General features: G+C 51.2%; 1 protein-coding gene across 1 annotated transcript; it reads right to left on the reverse strand.

Annotated features, from left to right (window-relative positions):
- Nucleotides 1–3,411: 3,411 nt before the first annotated feature.
- Nucleotides 3,412–24,502, reverse strand: ASB13 (ankyrin repeat and SOCS box containing 13). Its single transcript, XM_032593815.1, is given in 6 exon segments — nt 3,412–5,625; nt 7,270–7,461; nt 13,156–13,290; nt 15,342–15,489; nt 16,482–16,669; nt 24,410–24,502. Coding segments are annotated over 6 exon segments (831 nt in total). The 5' UTR covers nt 24,453–24,502; the 3' UTR covers nt 3,412–5,500.
- Nucleotides 24,503–27,273: the final 2,771 nt, after the last annotated feature.

The following is a 27,273-nucleotide window of genomic DNA, read 5'->3' on the forward strand; positions in this document are numbered from 1 at the left end:
AAATCCTTCAGGGCCAAGCTTCGTTTTTATGGATTTTTTTTTTAATCCTTAGTGACCAGCAGAGAACCTAAAATGAAACAACTGCTTTAAAGTAAATAAAGAGAAAGGAACAAAGGATAAATGTACGGAGGGAGGGAGGAGGGCTGGCTGGCTGGCTGGCTGGCTGGATGGGTGGAGAGAGGGCAGGAGGGGAAACTGAGTCCATGGAGGGAGGGAGGGAGGGCTGGATGGGTGGCTAGAGGGAGGGTAGCTACCATGGAGGTAGGCTAGCGGGCGGGCGGGCTGGCTGGCTGCACGGGGAAAGTGAACCGAGGTTTGAGTCAACGTTCCCGCCTCTTGTCCCATCTGGCACTCTGTCTCTAACGCAGCAGAATGAGTCTCAGGATTTGCATTGACAACAGGAAGCATGGGGGTTTTCTGCATCGATCACGCAGAGCGCAGGAAGCCGAAGTAATCGCACAACCTGGCTCAGGGTTCAGCTTCGTCTTCTCTCTCCGCTCTGACGTCTGGGTCCCCAGAACCACACACCTGCAGACCAGCTGCTGGAAAGGAAAATTTCATATAAAGAAGTAAGTGTGTGTTTGGGGGGTGGGGGAGACCTCTCATGAATCTTCTGTCCCTTGATTTATGGTTCTGAGACATTAGGCTTATAGGAGGCGCCTTGTTTAGATTGGACCCACTTGAGACACGGTTTCATTCAAACTGCCGGAGATCACAGGACTTTCACACCAATAATGGGGCTCGGCTGTCAATGCCATGAGGTGCCCACACGGAGGAAAGAGAGAAAGCAAAGCCCCAGGGCTGGAGGTGTTTTCTGGGCCATTACAGGGAGAAGAATAAAGGCTACAGAGCCGCCCGAGGCCGGGACAGCCGCCAGCCTGCTGGCCCTCCTGACGGCTGTGGGACGGCAGCTCACGACGTGAGCACACAGGGGGCCTTGTGTGCAGGGCCCGCGTTAGGCCCACGTTCATGAATAACGGAGCGCGGCGGCTTGAAAGTAAGGGTGGCTTGCTGCCCCCGGACAGAAAGCACGGCCGAGCAACCCAGGAGGGAAAGGGGACGTGCTACGAAAGGCATTCTTTTTGTCCCCAACAACTTCGAAGCTTTGCGCAGACTCATCCCGAAGTAGGGTCGGGCTGCCACGTGCAGCATTTCGGTGAGTGCGAACATCAGCGCGGGAAGGAGGAAAGGAGGCGACGCCTCGTCCTTCCGTTGTGACAGGAGGGGGCCCAGAGAGGGGCAGGACAGTGCACCTCCCCTGGCTTCAACCTGTGGGGGGGCCGGCAGCGCCCCGGAGCCCGAAGATGGGTCTTCCTAGTGAACCAGGTCCTCAGGCTCCCATCTCTCCAAAGAGGAGGATTTGCGGCTGGGAGCATTGCCCAGAGCCACATCTAGAAGGTTCACAATCACCTAAGGGCTAAAACCTCAGATGAGAGGCGGGCAGGCCCCGGGAGCCACACGGCACGCTCAGGGCTTTCGGAGTCTAGTTTACCTAAGAAAGTAGCCACAACCTGTTTCCCTGCCCAAAAATACGGGCGGTGAGCGAGTGTCAGCAACTGTTGTGAAACGTAAGGTCTCCCGACCAAAATAGGACCTCGTAGCCGGTACGAAGCTGCAAAGTATTTTTTTTTTAATTTTTTTTCTATGTTTATTTTTTGAGAGCAAGAGACAGAGAGCATGAGCTGGAGAGAGGCAGAGAGCGAGGGAGACACAGAATCCGAAGCAGGCTCCAGGCTCTGAGTCATCAGCACAGGGCTCGACGCGGGGCTCGAACTCACGGACCGTGAGATCATGACCTGAACCGAAGTCGGACGTTCAACCGACTGAGCCACCCAGGTGCGTGCCCCAAGCTGAAAAGTATTCTTAAACAGAGTCCACTTTATAACAGTGGCAGGGATCTCTTCCTCTTTTCTTAAAAGACATTTTTGCCATTTGTTCCTCCTCTGGGCCTTACATTGTTATTATGAAAAAACACAAAACACCAAATCACATAGAGAATACACCCATGTTACCTGTTTGCTGCCCAACCTGAACAAAGAATTCTGTGTTTGCTTATAACTTTAAGAAATTAAATGTCACAGAGAGATGACACTCCCTTTGTGCCTGTTCCCAAGTCACACGTCCCTTCCTCGCCCAGAGGAGACCCCAGCATGACATTGGCTCCGTGATGGTGTGCATTGACTATACACACAGGTATCCTTAGATACTCAGGACATGAATGGATCCATACTGCACATAAATAAGGTGCGCAACTTTTTTTTCCATCTCCCATTCTAAGTCTTAAATCTATTAGCATTTAGATTAGTCTATTAGTGAAAACATGTAACTCTAATTCACCTTCACCTTAACAGAACATAGGCATTGTAAGAATATACTCTCCAACTTACCCCTTCTAATGGGGTCCTTCACTGTTACCAACACTGCTGTGCTAAACGTCCTCATACACGTCTCTGCAGGATATGCCTGAGTTTAACGTACGTTTATGAAAAGAGAATACTGAGCACGTGTGGTATGCACTTTTAATGGGGCTCAGTATCATCTACTACCCTTCAAATACACACTTCAACTGACACCCCCATTAGCTGTGTCCCCCTTATGCCCCATCCACATAAACTATTAGACCTTTTAACTTTAATCAGGAAGATGCTATATATTGATATCCTTTTGTTGAATTAAATATTTACTAATTTGCATTTCCTTGATCATTACTAACCACCCTTTCCCTTCAGGGGACATTCGAGGTTTCTCTTTCATAAATTTCTTGTCCAGAGTCTTTGCCGGTTTTCCTTCATCTGTTGGGTTATGAATCCTTTTCTTAGTGATTTCTAGGTCTTTATATATTTTGATTACCAGTCATTTGTTATCTGTGCTGCAAATGTCTCTCCAAATCTGTCAGCGACACATTGAGTTTTAAAATGTAAACTGAGTGGGGCACCTGGGTGCCTCAGTCAGTTAAGTCTGACTCTTGGTTTTGGCTCAGGTCATGATCTCATGGCTTCGTGAGTTTGAGCCCCATGTTGGGCTCTGTGCTGGAAGCGAGAACCTACTTGGGATTCTCTCTCACTTTCTCTGCCCCTCTCCCACTTGTGCTGTCTCTGCATCTCTCAAAATAAATACTCTTAAAATATATATATATATATATATATTTTTTTTTTTATATATTTTATATAATATATAATATAATATATATATTATAACTTATATTATATTATATAAATTAATATTTATATAATATGTATATATATTATATATATATAAAGTAAGATGTAAACTGAGTGCTCTTTCTGATCTATGAAATAAGTCCGGACCATCCTAAGTCAGGACTATCTTGAAATAAGCCAGGACCATCCCAGGGTCAGAAGAGAATCATTTACACAGCTGTAAAGTCTACAGACATCAACAAAACCACAGTACCGACACAAACATGTAACTTTTATGTTTGGGGAGCACTTTATACTTTTCAAGGCATCTTTTAATCACCTTATTTTTCAGCTTCACAAGAACATAGGAGGGTGTCGGGGACCCACTTTCAAATGTGTAAGATTGAGGAGTTGGTCACTGATGTCCTTCTAATGATCGAAGTCAGCCTCCCTCCTTCCACTGTAGTTGGGGAGGCCGGGGCTCCGAGGGGCAGAGATGCATCTACGGTCACAGCCCTACTAAGGGTTCGGGTGGGTTCCATGTCGATTACATCTCAATAAAGCCGGGGGCGGGGGAGTGGGGGAGGGACAGGAGGCCCTAAAATCTTAGTCATCTGATCCCCCGGGGCATCGTGTCCCCACCTGAGGGCGGTACATCAGCACTAGGAGACAAGGAGAGGCAGAAGGGAATGAATCTGGGGGGCGGCAGGGCCCCATCACGACCTTCTAAAACACGAGATGACAGCAGCCCCTCTCGACAGGGCAAAGCCCGTCCCGCATTTCTGCTCCCAACACAAGGGCCACGGGAACATAAGGATGGACTCAAACGATTTTTATTGAGCAGTGGGTGTGGGGTCTGATCCTGCACTCGGTGTGCCGCGTGAGGAAGTGTCGTCGGCGTTCACTGCTAGGGGCAAGCTTCTGTTCCAGAGATTCCCGGGCAGATCCCGGTGCTTTGTTTGTCGCTGTCATTACTGGCACATGCAAAAACACGGATTTACCCCCAACTCGGATCTCAGACTCTAACGGAACGGGAATGGCTCATTCTCAGCTCAAACAGCCCAGACAGAAAATACCTGCGGCAGCCGTGAAACTCTCCCCAGATGTGGGCCCCACCGAGGAACCGTGAAGAGACCCCGCCGGTCGGTCATGCAGCCCAGCAATCCAGGCTCCTTCTGTTGGGCAGGCCTTCCCGGAAGCGCCTGGGGACATTCGCGTTTCTGGGGACACCGGCTTCCGGCATGACTCATAGGAGGGTGCCTTCCCCATTCCCTCAGAAACTAGATACACCTGAGCTAATTGTACAACTGTCCTCTAGTTTAACTCCCCGGTTTTGGTTTTTCAATTAGGAGACAATCTTAGACAAATGCAATCCGAATATCAATGAGTTCACCTCCTGCCTACAGGGTGCAATTCGTTGTTTCTAGCACTACAGGAACAGATTCCTTCACTGCCCTGGGCAGGGAGCCTGATTCCCACCCGGTTCAAAGCACTCCGACAACTCCTGAAACGTAACAGATGTCCCGTAAGTGGCTGCAAAATGCACGAATCGGTGGTTGTGAATACCCGCTGGGCGCTGGCGACCTCTTCTGCCGACTTCAGAGCTTCAAAGGAGTGAGCAAAATTCAGGGTAGGAGAAGGTTTCAGTTGGCAACAGCAGAACAGAGGACACCTCATCCCTAAAGCCAGCTAACGGCGCTCCGTGCCGGGAACAACTCCTGGAACACGTCACCTGTCGTAGAGACCCACTGACAGCACCCAAGCGCTACAGCCTATATACGCTCTGTAAGTGTCTTACCCCACATAAGCTTTTTCAGAGTTGGGGCCTGAAAAGGTCCCAAGAAGCACTGTGCTGGTTGTGGGGAATAACGGCCCGAGCCCTTCCCCGACCAAGATCCGTGTAGAGCCCCCTGAGTGACGGGTGCACCTGGGCACAGGTGGGCCCTGGAAAGTGCCAACCGCAGCTCCAGAAAAGAGCATCCGAGCGGCAGGATATCACCAAAGCAGCTGTCCCAGGCCACAGGGTCGGGACCTGACCCTGACCTCCGTAGCTCAGGCTCCTCCCTCCGGATGCCCAGGGCCACCCCGGTGCCCGGCCCGCCCGGCCCTCCCCTGCGCTCCCTGCAGAGCCCTTCCTGAGAGCGCCGGACGGCCGGGACCAGGCAGGGCCTTCTCAGTGCCTTGGCAACACTGTCCAGGAGTCTGCAGAGAAGACAAAGCAGGCCAGCCGGCACGGCCCCCGGGAGCGTTGCTCTATCTACAGCAGTGGAACGGCCGCGGACGCAGGGCCGAGCGGCCCAGCGCTGGGCTCGGAGAGGCCAGGGGGCCCCCAGCCGGCTCCTGCCTCGCGCGCCTGCAGCTCAGTTGTAGGAAAGGTAATCGATGAGCCGGGGGATGTTCAACTTGCTGATTTTCTCCAGTCCTCGGACGCCAGTGGCCTTCCGCAAGCTCACCCTGCAGAGCTGTGCCAGGGACAGAGGGGTTTCTGAAAGGGAACAGGAAGCACATGAGGTCAGCCTAAGGAAATAGCGTAACATCCTTCAACTTAGCAAATACCGAGGTGGAACCGGAAATAGGCCAGCCCTGCATGCTTTCCCTGGATGGCTACCAGGACGGACGGACGGGACCTAGGAAGGAAGATCAGGAAATGGGATACGGGTGATGTGCGCTGGGGTTTCATTTTGCAGGATTCTGGGGAGGTTTTTCCTCTTTTCTATAAAGTCGTAAGTTGACTCACAGATTCGTCAGCCAAGGACTAATCTAAGGCTAGTAGGCTCGTTTCTCAAACTTGCGGACAATTGAGGGCCAGGGCGAGGGCTAGTGCTGGGCTCTCAGCACCGTGTGCGGCAGGGCCAAGGCGCCCGACGAGAAGTGACACGCGTCACAAAACTGCCCCGGCTGGCACCGTCTGCGCATGCACATCCCAGTGCTGAGGGTCCGGCCTTCAGGACCAGAGACGAAGCCTGCCGCTAGGAGGCCAGCAAACCAGGGCCAAAGATGGAAAGTACCTGGAGGCCCTGGAGCTGAGGTGCCGAACACGTGCAGAGTCTGGCCTCACAACTGCCTTTTAGAACGATTTGATTCTTTTTTTTTAAATTTTTTAAAAATCTTTTCATGTTTATTTTTGAAAGAGAAAGAGAGAGAGAATGTGTGTGCAAGCAGGGGAGGGGCAGGGAGAGAGGGGGACAGAATAAAAGCAGGCTCCAGGCTCTGAGCTGTCAGCACAGAGCCTGATGTGGGGCTCGAGCCCACGGACTGTGAGATCATGACCTGAGCTGAAGTCAGGACCTGAGCTGAAGTCCACTTAACGGACTGAGCCACCCAGGTGCCCCTGGAACAATTCGATTCTTTACAACCAAGTAGAGGGGTGCCTGGATGGCTCAGCCCATTAAGTATCCGACTCTTGATTTCGGCTCAGGTCATGATCTCACGGTCATGAGATCAAGCCCCACACTGGGTTCCACGCTGAGCAGTGGAGCCTACGTGGGATTCTCTCTCTTTCCCCCTCACTCTGCCCCCCCCTCCGCTCGCTCTCTCTCAAAATAAATAAACTTAAAATATTTAAAAAAACCCCATGTTTGATGCAAATATCTGCTTGATAAAAATAAATAAGCCAACACAATATTCTCAACTTCTGCAGATTCATGAAATAAGTTCTTTGAGAGAGAAAAACAAGTCCTGGAGAAATTCATTTTCCCATGTTCCTTTATCTCCAGATTATTTGGATGCAGGAAAACTGTCTTCCAGGAAACATTTGACAGATGTGGACGGTATTTGCCTCTAAATTCTTTGGAGTTGGTTGGGTGGGGCCGACAAAAATTTGAATAAATCATTCACCCCCCCCCCCCCCCCCAAGCAAGAGGTGTTTGAAAGCCTCGTGTGGTTGTAAGGCGGTGTGAACTCATTTAAAAATCTGTACCCAGAGAAGTCTTGTCCTTTTTCCCGATCACTTGCCCCTTGTCCCCTGAAGGGCGAGCGAGGGCTGCTCACAGGGATCGGGACAGCTGACTGCCTTGTACAGGGCTGGACAGACCACCTGGGACAAAGCTTCCCGCACAGCGGACTCGTGCAATTCCAAACAAGCAAGCACCACTCAAACAACAACAACAGGAAAGTGAGTTCTACTCACTTTCGTAGAACTCGAGGCGCTTGGCGGGTGCGCCGCTACTCCACGTGTAGTCAGACGGCTTCTTGCCCCGGTTGTCTCGCGCGTAGATGTTGCCTCCGAACTCGACGAGCATCTCAATGAGGTCGACGTTCTTCACCTTGGCTGCGTGATGCAGGGCTGTCTCGTGAAGCTTCGCTGCGTTCACATTGGCCCCTGCAGATCCAAAGCGAGGAACGGTATCACCGAGGAGGGTACGCGCAGCCAGGAGAAACCCCGATGGTACCTTCTCGTTCAGCACAGTGCACAGAAGCGATCCCGCAGGAGGAAAATCCAGACAGGCTCTGCCACAGCCTTTTCAAAATCTTTTTGTCTACAAGACCATGGAGCCTTCCACCTGTCTTCTTTTTCTTAATATTTGTTTATTATTTATTTCCAGAGAGAGGTGTGCCCGGGGGGCTCAGTTGATTGAACATCTGACTCCAGCTCAGGCCATGATCTCCTGGTTCATGGGTTCGAGCCCTGCATCGGGCTCTGTGCTGACAGCTCAGAGCCTGGAGCCTGCTTCAGATTCTGGGTCTCCCTCTCTCTCTCTCTGCTCCTCTCCCGATCGTGCTTGCTCTCTCTCTCTCAAAAATGAATAAACACTAAAAAAGAATTTTGAGTGAGAGTGCATGCACAAGGAGGGGAGGGCAGAGAGAGAGTAAAAGAGAATCTCAAGCAGGCTCCATGCCGTTAGTGCAGAGCCAGACTCAGGGACTCCATCCCACGAACCGTGAGCTCATGACTGAGCCGAAGTCCAGAGTTGGACACGTAACTGACTGAGCCACCCAGGCGCCCCACTCAAAATCATTTTCAAGATCCAAGTGCGGTAATTAATGTTTTTTCTTATGGCAAGAGAGCTAAACACAGATCGCAGTAAGAAAGTAATATAATTGGAAACAGAAGCAAAAAGAAGAAAAATAAAACAGAAAACTCCCCTGTGAGTCAGAAGCAGTTCTAAGACCCTATGTAGTCCGTCCCCACTGGTCCTGAGGCTCTCTGATGGTTCCCACACGCGCACGACGGGCGCAGGGCAGGGGCGCTAACAACGTGTGCTGCATGAATGGATGAAGAGTCCTTAAACATAAACACCTTTCACAAAAGAGAAGCTCAAAGGGAAAACAGGTAATGTTCCCCAAACATTGTCCACCAGTTCAGGTAAGAGATGAGGTGTCTCACTTGTGAATCCATCTGTTTTGGGGACAATAGTAGACATCCAGAAAGAGGTGAACAAGTAGTAGCTAATTACAGTAGTTTTAGATGAAAAGTAAAGATTTTGCTAAAACTGATTTGTGTAAGGCGTCATTCTTAGGGCACGGCCACCGCCAATTCTATGCAAGGGGATCTCCTATAGCCTTGGAATTTTTTTTTTTTTTAATAAAATACCAACTTCTTTCAAGTCTGCACCTAATGGATAAGGAGGTTATAAGAGAAAGGGGGGTAGGAGAAAAGCATTTTATTTTTTTTATTAAATATTTATTTATTCTGGGGACAGCATGAGCAGGAACACAGAGAAAGTAGGACAGAGGATCCGAAACAGGCTCCAGCCTCCCAACTGTCAGCACAGAGCCCAATGTGAGGCTCAAACTCACAAATGGAGATCATGGCCTGAGCCAAAGTCAGACGCTTAACCAACTGAGCCACCCAGGTGGCCAGGAGAAAAGAATTTTAAAGAAGCCAAGCAAATAGTCCAGCATCACTGAAGCTATCCCCCCAAAATAGATTCAAGTCACAGTCACAAAATATCAGCAAAGTGGGGTTTAAAGAAATCATATCACCAGCCTGTCTCCATGTAATGATAAATTTAGAGGCCCAAAATAGGAAATAAGGGGTGTAAGGCTATTAGATTTCCTGTCCCACTGAAAATAGTGAGTAATTCGGATTTCTGACTTAAAATAGTTTCAATCCCCAAGCACCGCAATGAGACAATACAAGTAATGCTCTCCACTGCCCACAGCCCAAACTCCCAAGTCAGGTCCGGGAAAAAAAAAAAAAAAATCCCTCAGTTAGAAGACTACATTACCTAGCTATTTAATTCAACAGCTATGCATGGTAAAAATAGTACTAAAGAGCAATCCGTTCAAAAACATCCCCGCACCGTGCACCCGCTCCACCACCTGAGGGCGCTCTTCCAACCCTGCCAGGTAGAATACAGACTCGCATAGATCCGCGGTCATAAAGCAAAGGCAGGTCTGGACGCTAGACGCAAACTTGGAACGAAAAATAAACTGTAAAGGCTAACGATCTGAAGTGGAGGTAGCTGTCTCGCAGGTCATTAATTGTCACAATAATCTTGCCAAGTGGGGAGGAAAGAGACTGTCTCTACTTATAGCAAGAGAGAAGGGGGCCCAGGCGGTCAAGCTCCTCTCAAGGTCAAGGAGAACACTATGGCTAGGGGTGGCTGTACGACTCACACCTCCCTTCCATCCCGCTTACTAGGGCTTCTCACGATTCTAGGCCTCGCCTCGGAAGGTGACTCTTTCCACCAGGTGGCATACCAAGGTACACCAGGACCTTTTTACACCGTGCGCTGGGCTCCCTTGGACGGGGAGACTAGGAGGGGTCCGGCATGCTCTGCAGCTGGGGAGCCACACCCCTGGGCAAACAGAGTACATGGGGGTGGGGGGCTTGAGACGACAGAGCAGGACAAAAAACAGCAAAAAGGCAAACTCTGTAACACAGCACCACTTAGGTCGAGTAAAAATACATGCCCCAACCCGTCATGAGTGTCTTACAAAAACACAGATGAAGCACATACACATACACGTTAGAATGGGGGCTGGGGGGCAGGGTAGAGGAAAGAGGGAAGGGGGAGAAGGTGGCTTCGTGGGAACTGATGATGATAATGTGCCTTGAACTGAGAAAGAGAGAGAGGGAGGGGGGCAGGGGGAAAGGGAGAAAGAGGGATGGGGTAGGGGGGAGGAGGAGGGAGAGGGGAAGAGGACAGGAGGAGGGAGGGGGGGGGAGAAGAGGGATGGGAGGGGGAGAAAGAGAGGGAAAGAGAGGAAGGGGAGAAAGGGGGAGAGGGAGGGAGAGGAGGGAGGGAGAGAGGGGGTGAGAGACAGGGAGAGGAAAGAGGGGAGGGAGCCGGTTCAGGGACATTAAAGCCAAGCAGCTCAGTACCTGGCCCTGTAAACACCCCTCACTCCTTCTGACCACTTCCTGCTGAGCTAAATGCTGTGGCAGCTGTTAAGCGTCGCTATTACTTCCCCACGCTGCACCTTCACCCTCCCCCTCCTCTGCACAACCAACCTGCAGCTGGGCCATCCGGTGCCCACCCCGTGGGTCGGGGGGCACCTGCTTTCCAGAGATGCCGCTTCCACTGGGCTTTCCAAGGGGCCTGCCCCCCCCCCACCAACATGAAGAATGGCTACTTTAAGAGGAACCCATGTGCTGCCCTCCCTACTTTTTCTGTATGCTTGAGGTTTCCTGTAGCTGAAAACGTTTTCTTTGAAAAGAATCCATTTGATCTAGGGAGGAGGAGCTGTCACAGGAGAGCTGCAGTCAAGCCCAGCGCTGACGGCCTGGTGGTGGCGGCCACCACTGTCGCATCCGGGGAACCCCTGCTTGAGACAGGCGTGAACCCCACAGCCGCCCTCCCACTCTGACCAGCCAGCCCCGCCGCGCTGACAGCCTGCAGTGGCGGGGTGCTATTAAGATGGGGGTGGGATGACCTAGGCTCCAGCCTTGGGTGTGGGTCCTGATTGGCTAATCCCTCTCCCCAGCCCCAGTAATTGGTTCAAATAATCTGGGCCCCACCCAATCAGAATTCGGCTGAGTCTGGAAGAAGGGCCTGGATTCGGTTTGGACCCAGGTTTCAATTTGGGCGCAGGTTCCTCTTGGACACAAGAGGGAAGGGTTAGGCAGGCATCTGGTCAAGTGGTTTTTCACTCTTCTCAGAAAGCTACCAGAAGCCTCCAGAAGCCTCCTGAGCAAAAGTATTTGGATTTCAGCCCACCCTGATGCGGCCATTTTAACCCTGTTCGGGCCCCGGGCATAGGATCAAGTGAACACTTTGGACAGGAGACCTCCAAATTTCAGGGAAAGTGAGGGCTCCATGATCTGGCTGACCCTCAGGCCAAACTGGCCTCGAAAGCTGCCTCCTTCTGGTCCCCGCAGCCCCTACAGTGGGTTTTCCATTGCTTACACATGAGGAACCATTTCCATTAAGTTAGGACTTTGTGCAGAAAGGATGTTGGGGTTCAAACCCTAGTCTTATCCTTCCCCCTACAGCCACAAGGAGAGGAAGGAAAAAAGGACGGGCGCTGAGGTGTACTGAGCACACAGGTACCACGCGCTCTGCAGATGGCTATGGATCAGAAAACTATTTCAAAAGTTCGGCAGTAATGCCGGCAGGTACCCTAGGCTGATAGAAAGCTGAGTGAATTGGCCGGAAGATCTAGGGCTGCTTCTCATCTAGACATTCTTTCACTATATAAAAAGTAAAAACGTTACTATATAAAAAGTAAAAAACAGTCGGTTAAGCAGCCAACTTTGGCTCAGGTCATGATCTCACAGTTCATGAGTTCCAGCCCCGCGTCAGGCTCTGTGCTGACAGCTCGGAGCCTGGAGCCTGCTCGGGTTCTGTGACTCCCTCTCTCTCTGCCCCTCCCCTGCTCACCCTCTCTCTCAAAAATAAATAAACATTAAACAAAATTTTTTTATATATAAATAAAAACGACCCCAATGGCAAACCTTACACAAAATGAATCCTTTTTTGCTCAAAAGACTTAAAAGTGCACATTAAAGTGAGCAGGACTCACAAATAGAAAAGTACATACAACCCAAGCTCAAACGACCGTCCTCTGGAGAGAACTGGTAAGCTTTCTATTCCTGACCAGTTTTGTTTTTTATCCTAAGTTGCACCCAGCATGGCTGAGCTAAAATTTTCCAACGAAAATTTAAGTTGGGTTCGTAATGAAAACTCCTTCCCAATACCCAGTTTGGCCACATTTGCAAACTCCTGTGGTAGACGGGTCCCGAAGCCAACCTCCTTGACTGGGCTGTTTTCCATCTTGTTTTTTATTTTTCACCCTGGGAGCCTCCCTGTCCTTTTTGAACACCCCGACAAGGATGTGGATTCCACATGCTGCCAGCTCCATCTCCCTCGGATCCCCGTCTCTTTCTGATTAGAAGGCACCCGGGGCGCCTGGATGGCTTAGTCGGTTGAGCGTCCGACCTCGGCTCAGGTCATGATCTCACGGTCCGCGGGTTCGAGCCCTGTGCCGACAGCTCGGAGCCTGGAGCCTGCTTCGGATTCTGTGTCTCCCGCTCTCTCTGCCCCTCCCCCACTCACACCCTATCTCACTCAATAATAAGTAAACGTTAAAAAAAATTTAGGTGGCGATCGAATTAGGCAGGTATTGGGGGTCGTCCCGAGGCCACCAAAAATAACGATTAGCATTCACTCAGCATCAGCCCTGCAGAAACGTGATCACAGATCCTTCTGACAACCCTCCAACATAAGGTTTCCTTTTCCAGTTGTATAGATACAGAAACTGAGGCCCACGGTCTCGGCTGGCAAGAGGGAGAGCCAACTTCCAACCTGGTCTGAGTCCACCGCCCGGCGCTCGGCCAGCGCACGGTGCAGGTAAACAGAACACCTGTGCCGAGCAGGGCGGATACGATCACCAACACCCCTGCACCGAGCAGGGCAGGCAGAAACAGGACACACCTGCCCTGAGGAGAGCAGCCATAAAAGCCAATGGACTTGCACACCTGCCCTGAAGAGCACGAGTAAACACAACACAGCTGCACTGAGGAGCCGCGTATAAATGCAACACCCCACACCGAGCACCACGGGTGTAAACCCACCACGCCCGCGCCGCATAAATACCGACACGCCAGCGGCAGCAGACGCCAGCACACCTGCGTTAAGCAGCACTTTGACGCAGTCCAGATGCTCCCGGGCACAGGCGACGTGAAGAGGGGTCCCGAAGTGGCAGTCGTGTGCTTCCAGATTGGCCCCCACGTCAATAAGAAGCCTCACGCATTCGGAACTTCCTTAAAGCAAGCGGAAAGGATGGGGACCGTTAATGAGCATACACGTCTGCAATAAGCCTGAGAGGAGCACAGCTGAACAGGTAAGCCCACGCCTGGCTGCTGGGGGAGAACGGGGAACCAGAGCCGCACCCCAACGAAAGCGGGTCACGACCCCGAGTTGCCTCGCGGAGCCAGAACGCTGTGCTTTCCGGGCGTGCACGGTTCCCCCCGGCCCGGCCCGGCGGCACGAGGGACAGAGGGCACGGGTGAGCCTCTCGTGGGAGAGCACCAGGTTCGGGAACAGCACCTCTGAGCAGCCAGACCCGGCTCCTCGGCAGGAAGGAAGGTGCTCCCCACCTCCGGGGTCTCCTAAGCGGCGTCGGGAGCACCAGGCCTGGAGGTGATAAGCTGAAGCTGCCGGCAGCCCAAGTCCGAGCCCCCTGGAGGAGCTTCCCGGAGCTTCCCGACCTCGGAGGTCCCCCAGCCTTCTCCCTGGCAGGTGTTTTTCTGCCTCTTTCCCGGCATCTTTAACTGGGTTTGGGTGGAGGTTCATTCTGTCCCAGGCTCCATCTCTCTCCTCACTTACTCGTGCTTCATCGTCAGCAGCGGCCAAGTTTTCCACCTGTGGCCCTGAAATCCAGCCTCCCCTACAGCCCTCTGCTGGCCACTCTCTTGGGATGTCCGGACACTGCGTAGTCCTCTCCCCCGTACTAAATCCTGCTGACCCTTCCCCTAAAGGTTTCTAAATGAATCCACCCTGCCTGGGCTCCAACTCCTCTCTCCCGTCAGGATACCCCGGCCCCATCGCTCCTCCATGGGAGAGCAGCAGCTACGCCACCCCCAAAATCTGCTTCTTTAGCATAAGGATTGTTTTGAGCTTAACGCAATTATACGGCAGGTATAAGAAAAGCTCTCTGCCCCCTCCCCATCTGCCTGATAGCGGGACAGAAATTTGTAACGGTCTCCCCATCCCCTCTACCAGGAAAGACAAAGTAATGACCAGAGAAAATTCCAGACCCTTATCAGCCCAGAGCATTGAGAGGACTCTACAGACCAGGTGGAGCACATAACCTCTAACGGGAGATTCTCCCGTCCCGGCGCTCCAGTCTGCAGAGGTGGGGATCCCAGGCAGAGAGGCAGGTGTGGAAGGGCGGTGGGCACGGAGCAGCTACAGGTGGCACCGGAGAGGGGTCGGTGGTGGGGAGGGCTCAAAGACCAGGTCCCAGGTCGCCACCCCCGACAGGCCAACGAGTATGACTGGTAGGCCCATCCAGCAGTGAGGATGACCCAAGGATTTTGAGGAGCGTTGGGACCAACTCTGTGATCCTACGCAGGGTCCTGGGTTTCACAAAGTGCCCTTGGAACTGCTCTTGACTTGAGTGCAAGTGGCATCTCAGCAGAGATGATGGCTCTGAGTGGACCACGAAAGGACACGCACCCACACCCGAACATAACACTGGCCGGCACTGTGCCGGCCAATCAAAATATTGGCCACAAGTTTGCAAACTTTGCTCAGAAGAGTAGAATCCAAACTCCTTAGTGTGTCCTTTAAAGATTTCCCACCTGCCGGTCTCGCCCTAAATTTCGTCTTCTCTATCACCCCTCTCCTGGGAGCTTCCGGTCCAATGAGCTGGACAAGTCACTTTCTCTCACTTGGAGTGGCCTTCCTCTTCCTCTGAAACCTACTCCTTCTTGCAGGGCGGCTGAAATCCCACCTGTTCCCCGAGCCCCCAGGATGAGCGCCCTGTCCTCGGCCCGTGCTGGGTTCCTCCGAAAATACAACAGGGGTCCACAGGGCAGAAGACGGTGAAGACCAAGTGAGCCATCACAGGGTAGGCTGATTTCCAGCGTTAGTATCTGAAAGGCACCGGAGACCCAGCTAAGAAGTAGAATCCTACCCTAGAAACCATAGCCCCTGCTCCTGGCGGGGACAGGTCTGCAGGAGGAAAGCTGAGGATTTCCACGGCTGGGTACCCGAGCTCCAAGAAACGAATGGCGGGGGGTGGAGGGGGGAGTTCCTCGGCCGGCTGACGGCTTCAGCTACCAATGCTCTTTGCTGGCGCGGACCTCACCGCTCATGCAGGCCTCGTGCAATGGGGACGCCGTGTACAGGGGGGGGTTGACCTTGGCCCCGTAGGAGAGCAAGCTTCACACACTCGATGCTGCGGAGGCACACGCATCGCAGAGGGGCGTGCTGCCGTCGATGTTGCGGGCGTCCACCTGGTGGGGAGGAAGAACGAGCGTCAGGGTGGAGGGGAAAAGCCCACATGACTCGCTTCCTCATCCTGACACCCATTCATCTCTGCAAAGTCCTTATTAGCAGTTTTGCAGCGTGTGCCAAGGTGCCGTCCCGGGCAAGGGCGTTCAAGGACAAAGGGAGACGGGCTGGCAGCGCCTCTGAGCCCACCAAGTGCGGGAGGGGCCCTTTACCGGCTCTTTCTCTTGGGACAGGGTCAACCGGCCTCACTCCTGCCACCTCCTACCCCCCGTCCCAGGCCCCCTCCCCCCCAAGACTGCAAGGTGACGAAGGCAGGATGTAAAAAGGGCATTTTAATTCCGGCTTAGGGCTGCCCGGAGCTGCTTATCGTGCCCCTCTAGCCGGGAAATGACCGGAGGGGAAAGCCGACCCCCAGGCTGGCGGGCTGTGCTCAGACTTCAGCTGCTGCATGGGTACGCGCGACAGCTCGGTCCGCTTCCTGCGGGAGCGCCCTCACAGCCAAGCTCCTGGGTGCGTTCGGCGGCCGGAGGCTGCAGCCCACGCTCCGGGCTCCTGGCCCGCTGCTGCCGCTGCCCTCCGCCCAGCGACTCTGCCCGCGGCGACGGCTGGAGGCTCAAGCCAGCCCGCAAGCAGGCAGGTGCGCAGAAGCAGATCCCGGTCTTGCGCTTAGAACCCTGCTCTTGGACCCAGGCAGTGGCTCTTCGGCCACGGCCTCCAGCCCTCACAGACGTCTCCCTCGTGAGAAACCAGAACCCGCCCGCTCTTTGGCCACCCGTGCCCTCCCGGCAGCCCAGCCGTGACCACTGCTGCCCCAGAGCCGGCTCCTCTGTTGGCCTCCACTACACCCCACGCTGGAGGATTCCTTCCCCCCCCCGTGGTTTCTCTACTTTCTGTGCATTTGCAACTCGAATCCCGAGCCTCTTAGCATTTCCCCTCCCTCCATACGCGCTCCATCCATTCCCGTCCCCGGGGTCTGTCCCGAAGGGCCCCTCACCTGGGCCCCGGCGGCCAGCAGCAGCTGAACACACTGCGCCTGGCCCTGCAGGCTGGCCGCGTGCAGGGGCGTGATGGAGTCCACGGTGACCTGGTTGACACAGGCCCCGCTCTCAATCAGCTGCTGCAGCTGCAGGGTCTCGCCACGCTGGGCGGCCTCGTGCACAGGGGTGCGCTCCACCCAGAAACCTGGAAAGGAAGGCAGACCCGGTGCTGAGACCGGGGACACGTGTACCCAGGTCAGGAGACCATGGCAGTGTCACAAGGACGCTTCATGAAACCAGCACCCGATGCAGGATCACGGAGTTGGCCGAAACGCTCCTCAAAATGCTCGGGTCATCCCCACTGCCGGAGCATGGAGGTCATACTCGTTGGCACAGCCTGTCGGGGGTGGCGACCTGGGCCCTGCTCACCTCTTTGAGCCCTCCCCCCCTCCCCACTGACCCCTCTCTGGTGCCACCTGTAGCTGCTCCGTGCCCACCACCCTTCCACACCTGCCTCTCCGCCTGGGATCCCCCCCTCTGCAGACTGGAGCGCCGGGACGGGAGAATCTCCCATTGGAGTCTCCTGTCACTTGCCGTACCTGCACCCGTTTGAAGTCCCCCCTTCTTCCACGACACTCGCACGCACACCCTCATTTACAGCTTGACGCCCTCTCCACCCCATCCTTGCCCGGGAGTGCCTCGAAAGTGGGGACCACCTTTAATCCTTTAACAGGTTCCTCAGGACTTTGTACATGTAAAATCGTGTCACCTGCTAACAGAAGTAGTTCACCACCTCCTTTCCAATCGGGATGCCTCTTCTCTTTCCGGCCTCACTGCCCTGGCTCGGACTTCCAGCTCGATGCTGAACAGAAGCGGTAAGAGCACGTCCCGGCCTTATTCGTCGACTTTCACGTCAGGGATGAGCTTAGCTGTGACTTTTCACAGGTGGCCTTTATCAGGTGGAGGACATTCACCTCCCTTTCTAGTTGTTGTTGTTGTTGTTGTTTCTAATCACCAGATGGCGTTGGATTTTGTTCAATGCTTTTTCTGCATCTAGTGCAGTGCTCCTGCCGGCGTTCCTTAATTGTGGAAGTGGTTAGTACATTAACAGACTCTCAGATGTTAAGCCAACTATGTATTTCTGGCATAAACCCCCTTGGTCATGATGCCATAGCATGTTTGGTTTGCTAGTGTTCTCAGGACTCTTATATCTACACTCGTAAGTCAGTTGTCTTATGATTGTTTTATCTGGTTTTCCGGCTCCATAGAATGAGTCAGGAAATTATGGTCTCTTCCAAAAATTGGAAAGCACTGGTATCGAATCTTTAAATGTTGGGTCAAGTTCATCTGGGAAGATCTCTGGGTCTGGGCTTTCCTTGCTATAAGCTTTAATTCCTAATTCCACATCTTCATTTGCTACAGGTCTATTCAGAGTTTCTATTTTTTTTGAGTCAGTTTTGGTGTCTATTTTTTGCCAATTTTGGTAGTTTGTGTCTTTATTGGAATTTCTCCACTTCGCGTACATCCTCTAATCTGTTGGCCTACAATTGGTTATGGACTGAATTTTGTCCCCAAAATTCGTAAGCAAAGCCTGAACCCTATATACCTCTGAATGTGACTGCGCTTGGAGTCTGCACGGTTTCAGAAGTAATGAAGTCAAGGTGAGGTCATTAGAGCCGGCCCTAAACCCATCTAAGTGGAGTCTTCATGAGGGGAGATTAGGACACAGACACCTGGGATGGGCTGAACAGAGGAAGGGCCATGTGAGGACACAGTTAGAAAGTGGCCATCTGTAAGCCAAGGGGTGGAGGGGCCTCAGCAAAACCAGCCCGGCTGAGCCCCTGATCTTGGACTTCCAACCTCCAGAGCTGTGAGAAAATGAACGTGCACTGTGTAGGCCACCCAGTGGCATTTTGTCACAGCAGCCCTGGCAGACTGACACGCCACCGTTCACACTGTCCCTCTGTGGTCCTCGTTTCTAGAAAGGCCAGAGTAACGTCATCCCTTTCCTCCTTGATCTTCGTGATCTGCATCTTTTTCCTTGAGGTTTGTCGATTTCATTGCTCTTTCCAGAGAACTTTTGGTTTTGTTGGCTTTCTGTGTTGTTTTTCTATTCCCTATTTCACGGATGTCCTGTCTAATCTTTGTTTTTCCCCTTCTACTTCCTTCAGCTCCAGTTTTCATGGATGTCCTGTCTAATCTTTATTATTTTTTCCCTTCTACCTCCTTCAGCTCTAGTTTTCTATTTCCGGTGTCTTAAGGTGGAAGGATATTGATTTGAGCTGTTTCCTCTTAATATGAATGTTTACGGCTATAAAAGTCCTTCAAGTGCTACTGGGACTCTCCTGAGTTTGGTAGATTATCCTCATTTTTATTCATCTCAAACTAAAACTATTTTTACATTCATTCCAACCTCAATGTATACATTCAACAAACCTGTAACTGATCAAGGCACTGCTCTGATCCCAAAATGGAGTAAAATTCTCTCTCCTACACTGGCTCACCCCTCCCATCACTCCCTTTGACTATACAAAAAGTGTTCTGACCTCCTGATCCCTTTAACCAGTGGCCCTCACACCTGAGCATCCAACAGTGTCACCTGGGGGCTATGAGAATGGACTGCTGAGCCCCACCCCAGAGTCAGCAGGTCTTGGTGCCTGAGAATCTGCGTCTCTAATAAGTTCCCACATGATGCTGATGTTGACGCTGTGGTCTAGGGACTACACTTTGAGAACCACTGCTTTAGACAATACCTCTCCCTCTGAATGAAGGCCCTTTCTCCCCATCTCCTCACCTCACTCCCACCTTTTCCCACTCACCCTGGATGAGTTCTGCTTGTACCTCTCCACGCTGCAATCCAGTGCTTATTTCTTCCAGGAGGACTTGCCCCACCTCTGCCCCTACCCACCCTGGGTTAGCATCTCGTCTGTGTCCTGTCAGCCTGCCTCCCTGCCCCCACCAGCCCGTGGCAAGGACAGCACAGGGACAGCACGGGAACTAAGCTCTGCTACATCTGAAACTTGGCTCAGCCACTTATCAGCTTCTGTGGGATGTAGCTTCCCTTGACTGTCTCTTCACCTGTACATGGGGATGATGATAATAGTTTATTCATTGGTGGGTTATGAAAACTCAGTAGATATTGAGTGAAAGCACCTAGTGTGGGGACTGGCACAAAGTGCTCAGTAAATGCGGTCTATTTATAATACCCCTCCTCCCCCATCGTGCCTACCTGTCTTGTCCACTAGCCAAAGAGCCTGTGACCCCATGAAATGGGGACTTGATCGTGTGAGTGGCGGGGGGTGGAGGATGGAGCAAAAGGAGAGCTGAAACTCAGATTTGATTCTCACAAAATATAAAAGCCAAGCTTGTGGAACTTTCTATTTACCACTTCAAGAAGGGGACCCCCCAGTATGTTTGTTTAGCAGTGACTACCAGGCATGGGCACACCTGTCTTGGGGGTTAGTGAAAAGTGGCTATCATTCCAGAGTCACACTGGAAGAAGCAAAACCCCACAGGTAGGACGAGGGGTTGCAACCTTCAGAAGAGGAGGGCAGGGCGAGGCCCTCGATCATATAGCAAAAAGGGAAATGCAGCTCAGGAAAGCCAGTGCACCTTCCATTTCTTGCACTTTGCGGATAATTGCGTTTTTTTCCGAATCGAAGGCTTGTGGCAATCCTGTGTTGCAATTTTTCCAGCAGCGTTGGCTCGCTTTGTGTCTGCCATGCTTTGCTAATTCTTGCAATATTTCAGACTTCACTACATCTGTCATGGTGATCTGTGACTAATAATCTTTGTTAGTATGGTGATGTTTCAGGATGCCATGAACCGTGCCCACGTAAGATGGTGAACTTAATCGACAAACATTGTGTTCCAACTTCTCCACCAACCAGCTCTTTTCCCCAGCCTCCCTATTCCCTAAGACCACCACACTGAAATTACGACCAATTAATAACCCTACAATGGCCTCTGGGTCTTCAAGTGAAGGGAAGAGTCCTACATCCCTCACTTTAAATCAAAAGCTAAAAACGATTAAGTTCGGTAAGGGAGGCATGTCGGAGGCGAAGACGGGCTGAAAGCTAGGCTTCTTGACCCCAACAGCCAAGGTGTGAATGCAAAATTTTCTTGAAGAAAATTAAAAGTGCTACTCCAGCGAACACGTGGATGATAAGAAAATGAAACCGACTTACAGCTGACCTGGAGAAAGTTCAGATGGTCTGGACAGAAGATCAAAGCAGCCACACATTCCCTTAAGCCAGAGCCTAACCTAAGGCGAGGCCCCACCTCTCCTCAATTCCATGGAGGCTGAAAGGTGAGGAAGCTGTATAAGAAAAACTGGAGGCTGGCAGAGGTTGGTTTGTGAGGTCTGAGGAAAGAGGACAGCTCTAAAACACGGAGGCACAGGACGATGCAGCAAGTGCTGATGTCAAAGCTGCAGCAGGCTATCCAGAAGATGTAGCTAAGAAAATAATAACGAAGGTGGCTATGCCAAACAGATGATCGGTGGAGATGAAACAGCCTTCTATTGGAAGAAGACTCCATCTAGCACTTTCATAGCTAGAGAGAAGTCAGCCTGACTCTCTTGCTGGGGTTAATGAAGCTGGTGACTTTCAACTGAAGCCAGTGCTTGCTGATCATTTCAAAAATCCCAAGGCCCTTAAGAATTAGGCTACCTGGGCTCTATAAATGGGACGACAAAGCCCAGGTGACAGCACATATGTTTGCAACATGGTTTACTGACTACTTTAGGCCCGCTGTTGAGACTTACTCCTTGGAAAAAGATTCCTTCCAAAATATTCATTAATAATGTGCCTGGTCACCCAAGAGCTCCGATGGAGATGAACGAGATTCATGGTTCCGTACCTGCTAACACGACGTCATTCTGCAGCCCATGGATCAAGGAGTCATTTCAGCTTTCAAGTCTTACTATTTAAGAAATACATTCCATAAGGCTATAGCTACCATAGTGATTCCTCTGATGGATCTGGGCAAAGAAAACTGAAAACCTTCTGGAAAGGATTCACCACTCCAGATGCCATTAAGAACTTTCATAATTCATGGGAAGAGGCCAAAATATCAACATTCACAGGATAACAGGAGCTGGGAGACGTTGGTTCCAGCCCTCATGGATGACTTTGAGGGGCTCATGACCTCAGTGGAGGGAGTCACTGCAGATGAGATGGAAAGAGAAAGCAGACCAGAATCAGAAGTGGGGCCATAAAGTGGAATAATAGCTGTAATCTCCTGACAAAACTTGAATGGAAAAGAAGTTGCTTCTCATGGAGGAGCAAAGAAAGTGGTTTCTTGAGATGGAATCTACTCCTGGTAAAGACTGTTGAAATGACAGCAAAGGATTAGAATATAACATAAACTCCACTGACAAGGCAGCAGCAAGGTTTGAGAAGACTGACTCCAATTTTGAAAGAACTTCTGGGGATAAAGTGCTATCAAACAGCATCACATGCTCCAGAAAAAGTTTGTGAAGGCAAGAGTCCAGCAACGCGGCCAAGTTCGTTGTTATCTTATTTTAAGAAACTGCCACAGTCACCCCAACTTTCACCACCCTGCTAAATCAGCAGCCATCACCATCGAGGCAGGACCCTCCACCAGCAAGACGATCAGATGACAGCATTCTTCGCACTAAAGCACTTTTACAGTTAAGGTTTGTTTTCAGATGATCGCATACTCGACAGGCCAGTGTAAACATAACTTTTATATGCACTGGGAACCCCCCAAAATTCATGTGATTCATTGCAACATCCACTTACTGTGGTGGTCTGGAACTGAACCCAAAATTTTCCAAGGTGTGCCTGTGTAGGTTCCCAGGCACGGGGATGCAGACCAAGCTGTGCTTCTGATCGTGGACCCCACAGGCAGACACATGTCTCACGGCGGAAAGGCCATATAATAAGTGGAGACGGGAGGTAGGCAGTAAAAGCTTTCCATGTCCCCTGAGAAACCCACAGCAGGACGCGGCTTATCCACCCAGCCCAGCAGTCCAAGTAGCCCTACAAACCGATTACAGATGAATGTACTTGATGTGAAGGGTGTGAGCCTTTTAGCATAAAACCAGCAACCCAGGAAAGCCCCACCTGGGTTTAAACCTCAGCCTTGCCTCTTTCTAGCTGTGTGAACTCCACCGTACCTCTAAATTATCAATAATAAGCGTATTGCAGCTGCCTCTGGGCTTGTGACCAGCACTGGCACATAACCTAAGCAGCACCAGGCTCTTATCGTGGTCCCAGAAACCGTCTCTCCTTTCTCTCTCCAGCTGACCAGATGGTAGCGATCCCCCCAGATGGCAGCGAGCTGTGTTTAGAGTTCACGGCTAAGGATGACAGAAAAAAAACAGCTCACCTTGCTTAGAACCTCAAATCCTTAAGGTACCCTTTTGTCATTGTCTGCCAGCCTCTCGAATACAGCTCTTAAGTATAGATCCTGAACACAGGATCACTTTTTCCACTTCGCAAAAGGATGCTTGCCCTTGGGTCCGTAACAACCTGTATTACATTGGCTAAGTTATAAATATAGGATTCACTTAGGAGGTGGCTTGCCCTAAATTCTCTGCAGAGCTTTACAATACGGCCTTAATAAGTATAATCTTTACCTCTGTGAGGCGTTCTATTAAAAAAAAATGGAAAAATCTACGTGCTTTGAAGTATATATACCACACATCTACAATTTCAGATCAGAAAGTTAAAATGGGTTATCGTCCCTACAGTGGGCCATTGCTTCTGCTGGGATAGCGGTGTTCTGGATGCAATACCTTCAGCTTATCCGTTAAGCTGAGAACGAAAATGTCAGGAACCTATTTTAGAGGAAATAAACAATGACAGTCAAAAATATCCATGAACCCCAGAAGCTGTAAAATCCATTAGTTGAGCAAGCTCTTCTCTTAAAGATCCCTTAAACCATGCTCAGAAAAGTGAAGGCTGCGCTATTGAAGATTCTCCCTGAACAAAAACATGAAAACGTGTCCACGTGGCCCTGGTTAGCCATTCTTTGCTTATTTTAACTGAACCAAACACAGATGCACTGGAGGGGTCAAAGTCTTGCACCTGCCTGCGGTGGAATGCCAAGTAAAACCAGATGTTTACTAAATGTCTTTGATCATGTTCAAAGTGGCTATTTTCCAGGATCCATTCAAATATCTGCCTTGCTGTGACTTCAAGTCCCCTTACGCCAAATTTACCCTTAAGATGTCTCGCTTTTATTGGCACCGTTTTTACCAGTGTAAAAGTACTTTAGTTTTGGTTGGTTGGTTGGTTTTGGTTTTTGCTTCCAGGCTTTCTAAGTGCTTTCTCGGGTCACTTCATCTGCTGTAGTAGTTACTTCGTAGGGAAGTCTCCTTCCCCACAGAATGTCCCTTTGCCCTCGGATCCATTTTATTCTCCCGTAGCCTGAATGGTAGGAAGAACCGAGATGGCTTTTTTTTTTTTTTAAACGTGGGGTGACCTGTCACAAGGGCATTATCTTCCTTCTGGGGCACACGCCTTCGGTCACAGCCGGATAGACCTGTAGGATGCTAATGACAGTGCGACAGACACGACCTTCCCACAGGGCCCCTGGAAGATGTCCCGGCTCCCACACGGGGCTCGCGCGGGGCTGCCCTAGGAGCGGTCCCGCAGAGGCAACTCTGGGTGCTCTGAACTTGGGGATGACCATGCCCACCCCTCCCTGCGCCTTCCCCAAGGTGCGCCGATGGGTCTGCGGTTGGGAAGTCCCGCGACTGGCGCGTCACAACGCTGACCGGGGCCAAGAGGCCGGACGCAGAGAGCGCCTGAGATGCTTGGGGTTACCGACCTCGCTCCCCGTAAGGACACGGCGGCGCTCCAACCTGGGCCCACCGAAACGCCCCTGCCGGCGTCCTCCGACGCACCTGTCCGGCCGGGAACAGCCCCGCGGTCCCCGCGCCCCCAGCACCCATGCCGCCCGCACCCGCACGTACCCACGTCGCCCAGGTAGCAGCCGTCCGCCGCGCGGGGCTCCATGCCGCACGCCCGCCCGCTAGCCGCCGCGCGCCCGCCCGCATACCCCGGCGGCTCGGGCGCCCGCGACCTGGGCGGGGCTCCGCTGGCTGGGCGGGCCTACGGGGCGCGGCGTCCTCCCGAGGGACCACGGGAGTTGTAGTTCCACCGCGGCCTGGCGCCCGGGAGTCCGAGCGCGCCCCGCTGGTGCTTCCGGCCCGGCTTCGGCTGCAGCCTCCGCGGCGCCCCAGGGCCGCTCCGCGCTTGGGACGCCGAGTCGGGCTTGCTGCCGGAGCGCGGACGCTCTCCGTGTCTGTCACCTGAATCGCTTAGGTTCGGGAGAACCCAGCAGGCGCGCCTTTACGAGCCTCGCGGCGGGAAAGAGCCGGTTTCCTAATAAGTCCAGGCGGACAACTGAATGAGCCCTTGTGCTTTGCTTGCTTTTACAAAAGGCAGTTGCGCGATGCGGCAGGTTTAACTTTGTCCAAGTTCCTTGCGGCCTGGTCACGAGATTTCTCACCCGGTCTGACCTGTGCTGAGCCTACCTGTAGAAATTAGCTTGGGCTGGAAAGTAAAAATACCAGAAATTACCTGATGCGGAAATACAGGAGGACTACTGGAGTGCGGAAGGTCTGATCTCTCGCTTGGACGACTCGAATGTTCCTCCAGTCCAGACCACAGGCACGCACTGAGTGGAGGCTGAACCTTGTCGGTCTGACCAGAGCTGCTGGGGAGTCACAGCCCCAGCCTTGCAAGTGACATCTCAAGCCTATTAGTGTGGCTTTGCACCCCTTTGCGTACCATAATTAGGCTTTTGCATTTTTCTTGCCAGTTTCTTGCATTCTGTATTAACCGTACGTTTAAAAAATCTGTTTGCTGCGGGATGTTATGTTTTTTCCTATGACGATGCCTTGTTTGTATGTTTGTATTTCTTTGATTTTTCTCCTTGGCAAAGTCTCTTCTAGGTCTTAGTATAGACTGTATATTTGTGTAAGCCATATATATTTATAAACCATATATTTTTGTTTGTATACGTACCTAGTACTTATTTGTAAATGTTAGCAGATATTCCTCATTAGCTTATTTTGGAAATTTTTCCTTCTTCTGTTGCTTGATTTCAGTATTACAGAAGAGCTTTAAGTGTTTATATATTCAGACACACATACTCTGAGAGTGTTCCCTCTTCATATTCGGAATGTACTTCCCTAGCAAGGGCCAGAGCAGGTATGTTATATGTGTTCTGTTCTGCTGGTAAGTATTTAATCTAGAATTTTTTGCGGCGGTTAGAATCTAAGTTAATTTTCCTCCACGTTAAAAAAATTTCTTTAAAATATTATTAAATAGTAACTTATCTATCTTTGTGTTCATTTCCTTTTATTGCATACAGGCATACTCATTTTATTGCATTTCACTTTATTGCACTTTGCAAATCTTGCCTTTTTTTTTTAACAAATCGGAGCTTGTGACAAGCCTGTGGCAAGCATCTATGAGCACCATTTTTCCAACAGCATTTGCTCACTTTGTGTCTCAGTGTCACTTTTTGGTAACTTTTGCAGTATTTCAAATGTTTTCAGTATCATGGTGATCTATGATCAATAATTCTCGATGTTACTGTTGTAATTGTTTGGAGGCGCCATGAACCACACCCATGGAAGACCTCAAACTTACTTGATAAATGCTGTGTGCTCCACTGACAGGCTGTTTCCCTCAGTCTCCCCCTCTCGGGCCTCTCTATTCCCTCAGATGCAATAATGTTGAAATCAGGCCAATCAACAACCCTACGATGGCCTCTACCTGTTCAAGTGAAAGGAAGAGTCGCACATCTCTCACTTTAAATGAAAAGCTAGACATGAGTGAGCTTAGTGGGGAAAGCATGTCGAAAACCAAGACCGGCTGAAAGCTAGGCCTCTTGCAACAATTAGCCAAGTTGTGAAGGCAAAGGAAAAGTTCTGTTCTTTTTTTTTTTTAACGTTTATTTCTGAGAGAGTGCACGTGGGGGGGGCAGAGAGAGGGAGACACAGAATCCAAAGCAGACTCCAGGCTCCGAGCTGTCAGCACAGAGCCCAACTCGAGGGCTTGAACTCACAGACCGCAAGATCATGACCTGAGCCTAAGTCGGACGCTCAACCGACTGAGCCACGCAGGCACCCCTGGAAAAGTTCTTCAAGGAAACTGAAAGTGCTACTCCAGCAAATACAGGAATGATAAGAAAGCAAACCAGCCTTATTGTTGATACAAAGTTTGGTCTAGATGAGATGAGCGAACCAGACACGTTCCCTTAAGCCAAAGCCTCATCCAGAGCAAGGCCCTGACTCCTCAATCGCACAAAGGCAGAGAGGTGAGGAACAGCGCAGGAGAAAACTCGCAGACCTGGGTTGCCCGTCTCCCGAACAAAAACCTGCGTGGTGAAGCAGCAAGGTCCAGAAGATCTAGCAAAGAAAACAAAGTTGGCTCCGCCCAGCTTATCAATGTAGATAAAACAGCCTTATGTTGGAAGAAACCACCACATCAAATAGTGTCTTCATTTTCTTCATATGAATACCCAGAAGTGGTAGTTCTATTTTTTATTTTTTTGAGGAACCTCCATACTGTTTCCCATGATGGCTGTGCCACAGTGCGGTGTTCCCTTTTCTCTGCGTCCTCACCAATGCTTGTTATTTCTTGGGGTTTTTTGTTAATAGCTAGTCTAACAGGTGTGGAGTGATATCCCATTGTGCTTTTGATGATTAACGATGTTGAGCACGTTTTCGTTGTACCTGTTGGCCAATTGTATGTCACCTTTGGAAAGTGAGCTGTTCAGGTCCTCTGCCCATGTTTTTAATCAGCTTATTTGTTTGCTATTGAG

This window comes from Lynx canadensis, chromosome B4, assembly GCF_007474595.2.
Source record: "Lynx canadensis isolate LIC74 chromosome B4, mLynCan4.pri.v2, whole genome shotgun sequence".
Lineage (NCBI taxonomy): Eukaryota > Metazoa > Chordata > Mammalia > Carnivora > Felidae > Lynx > Lynx canadensis.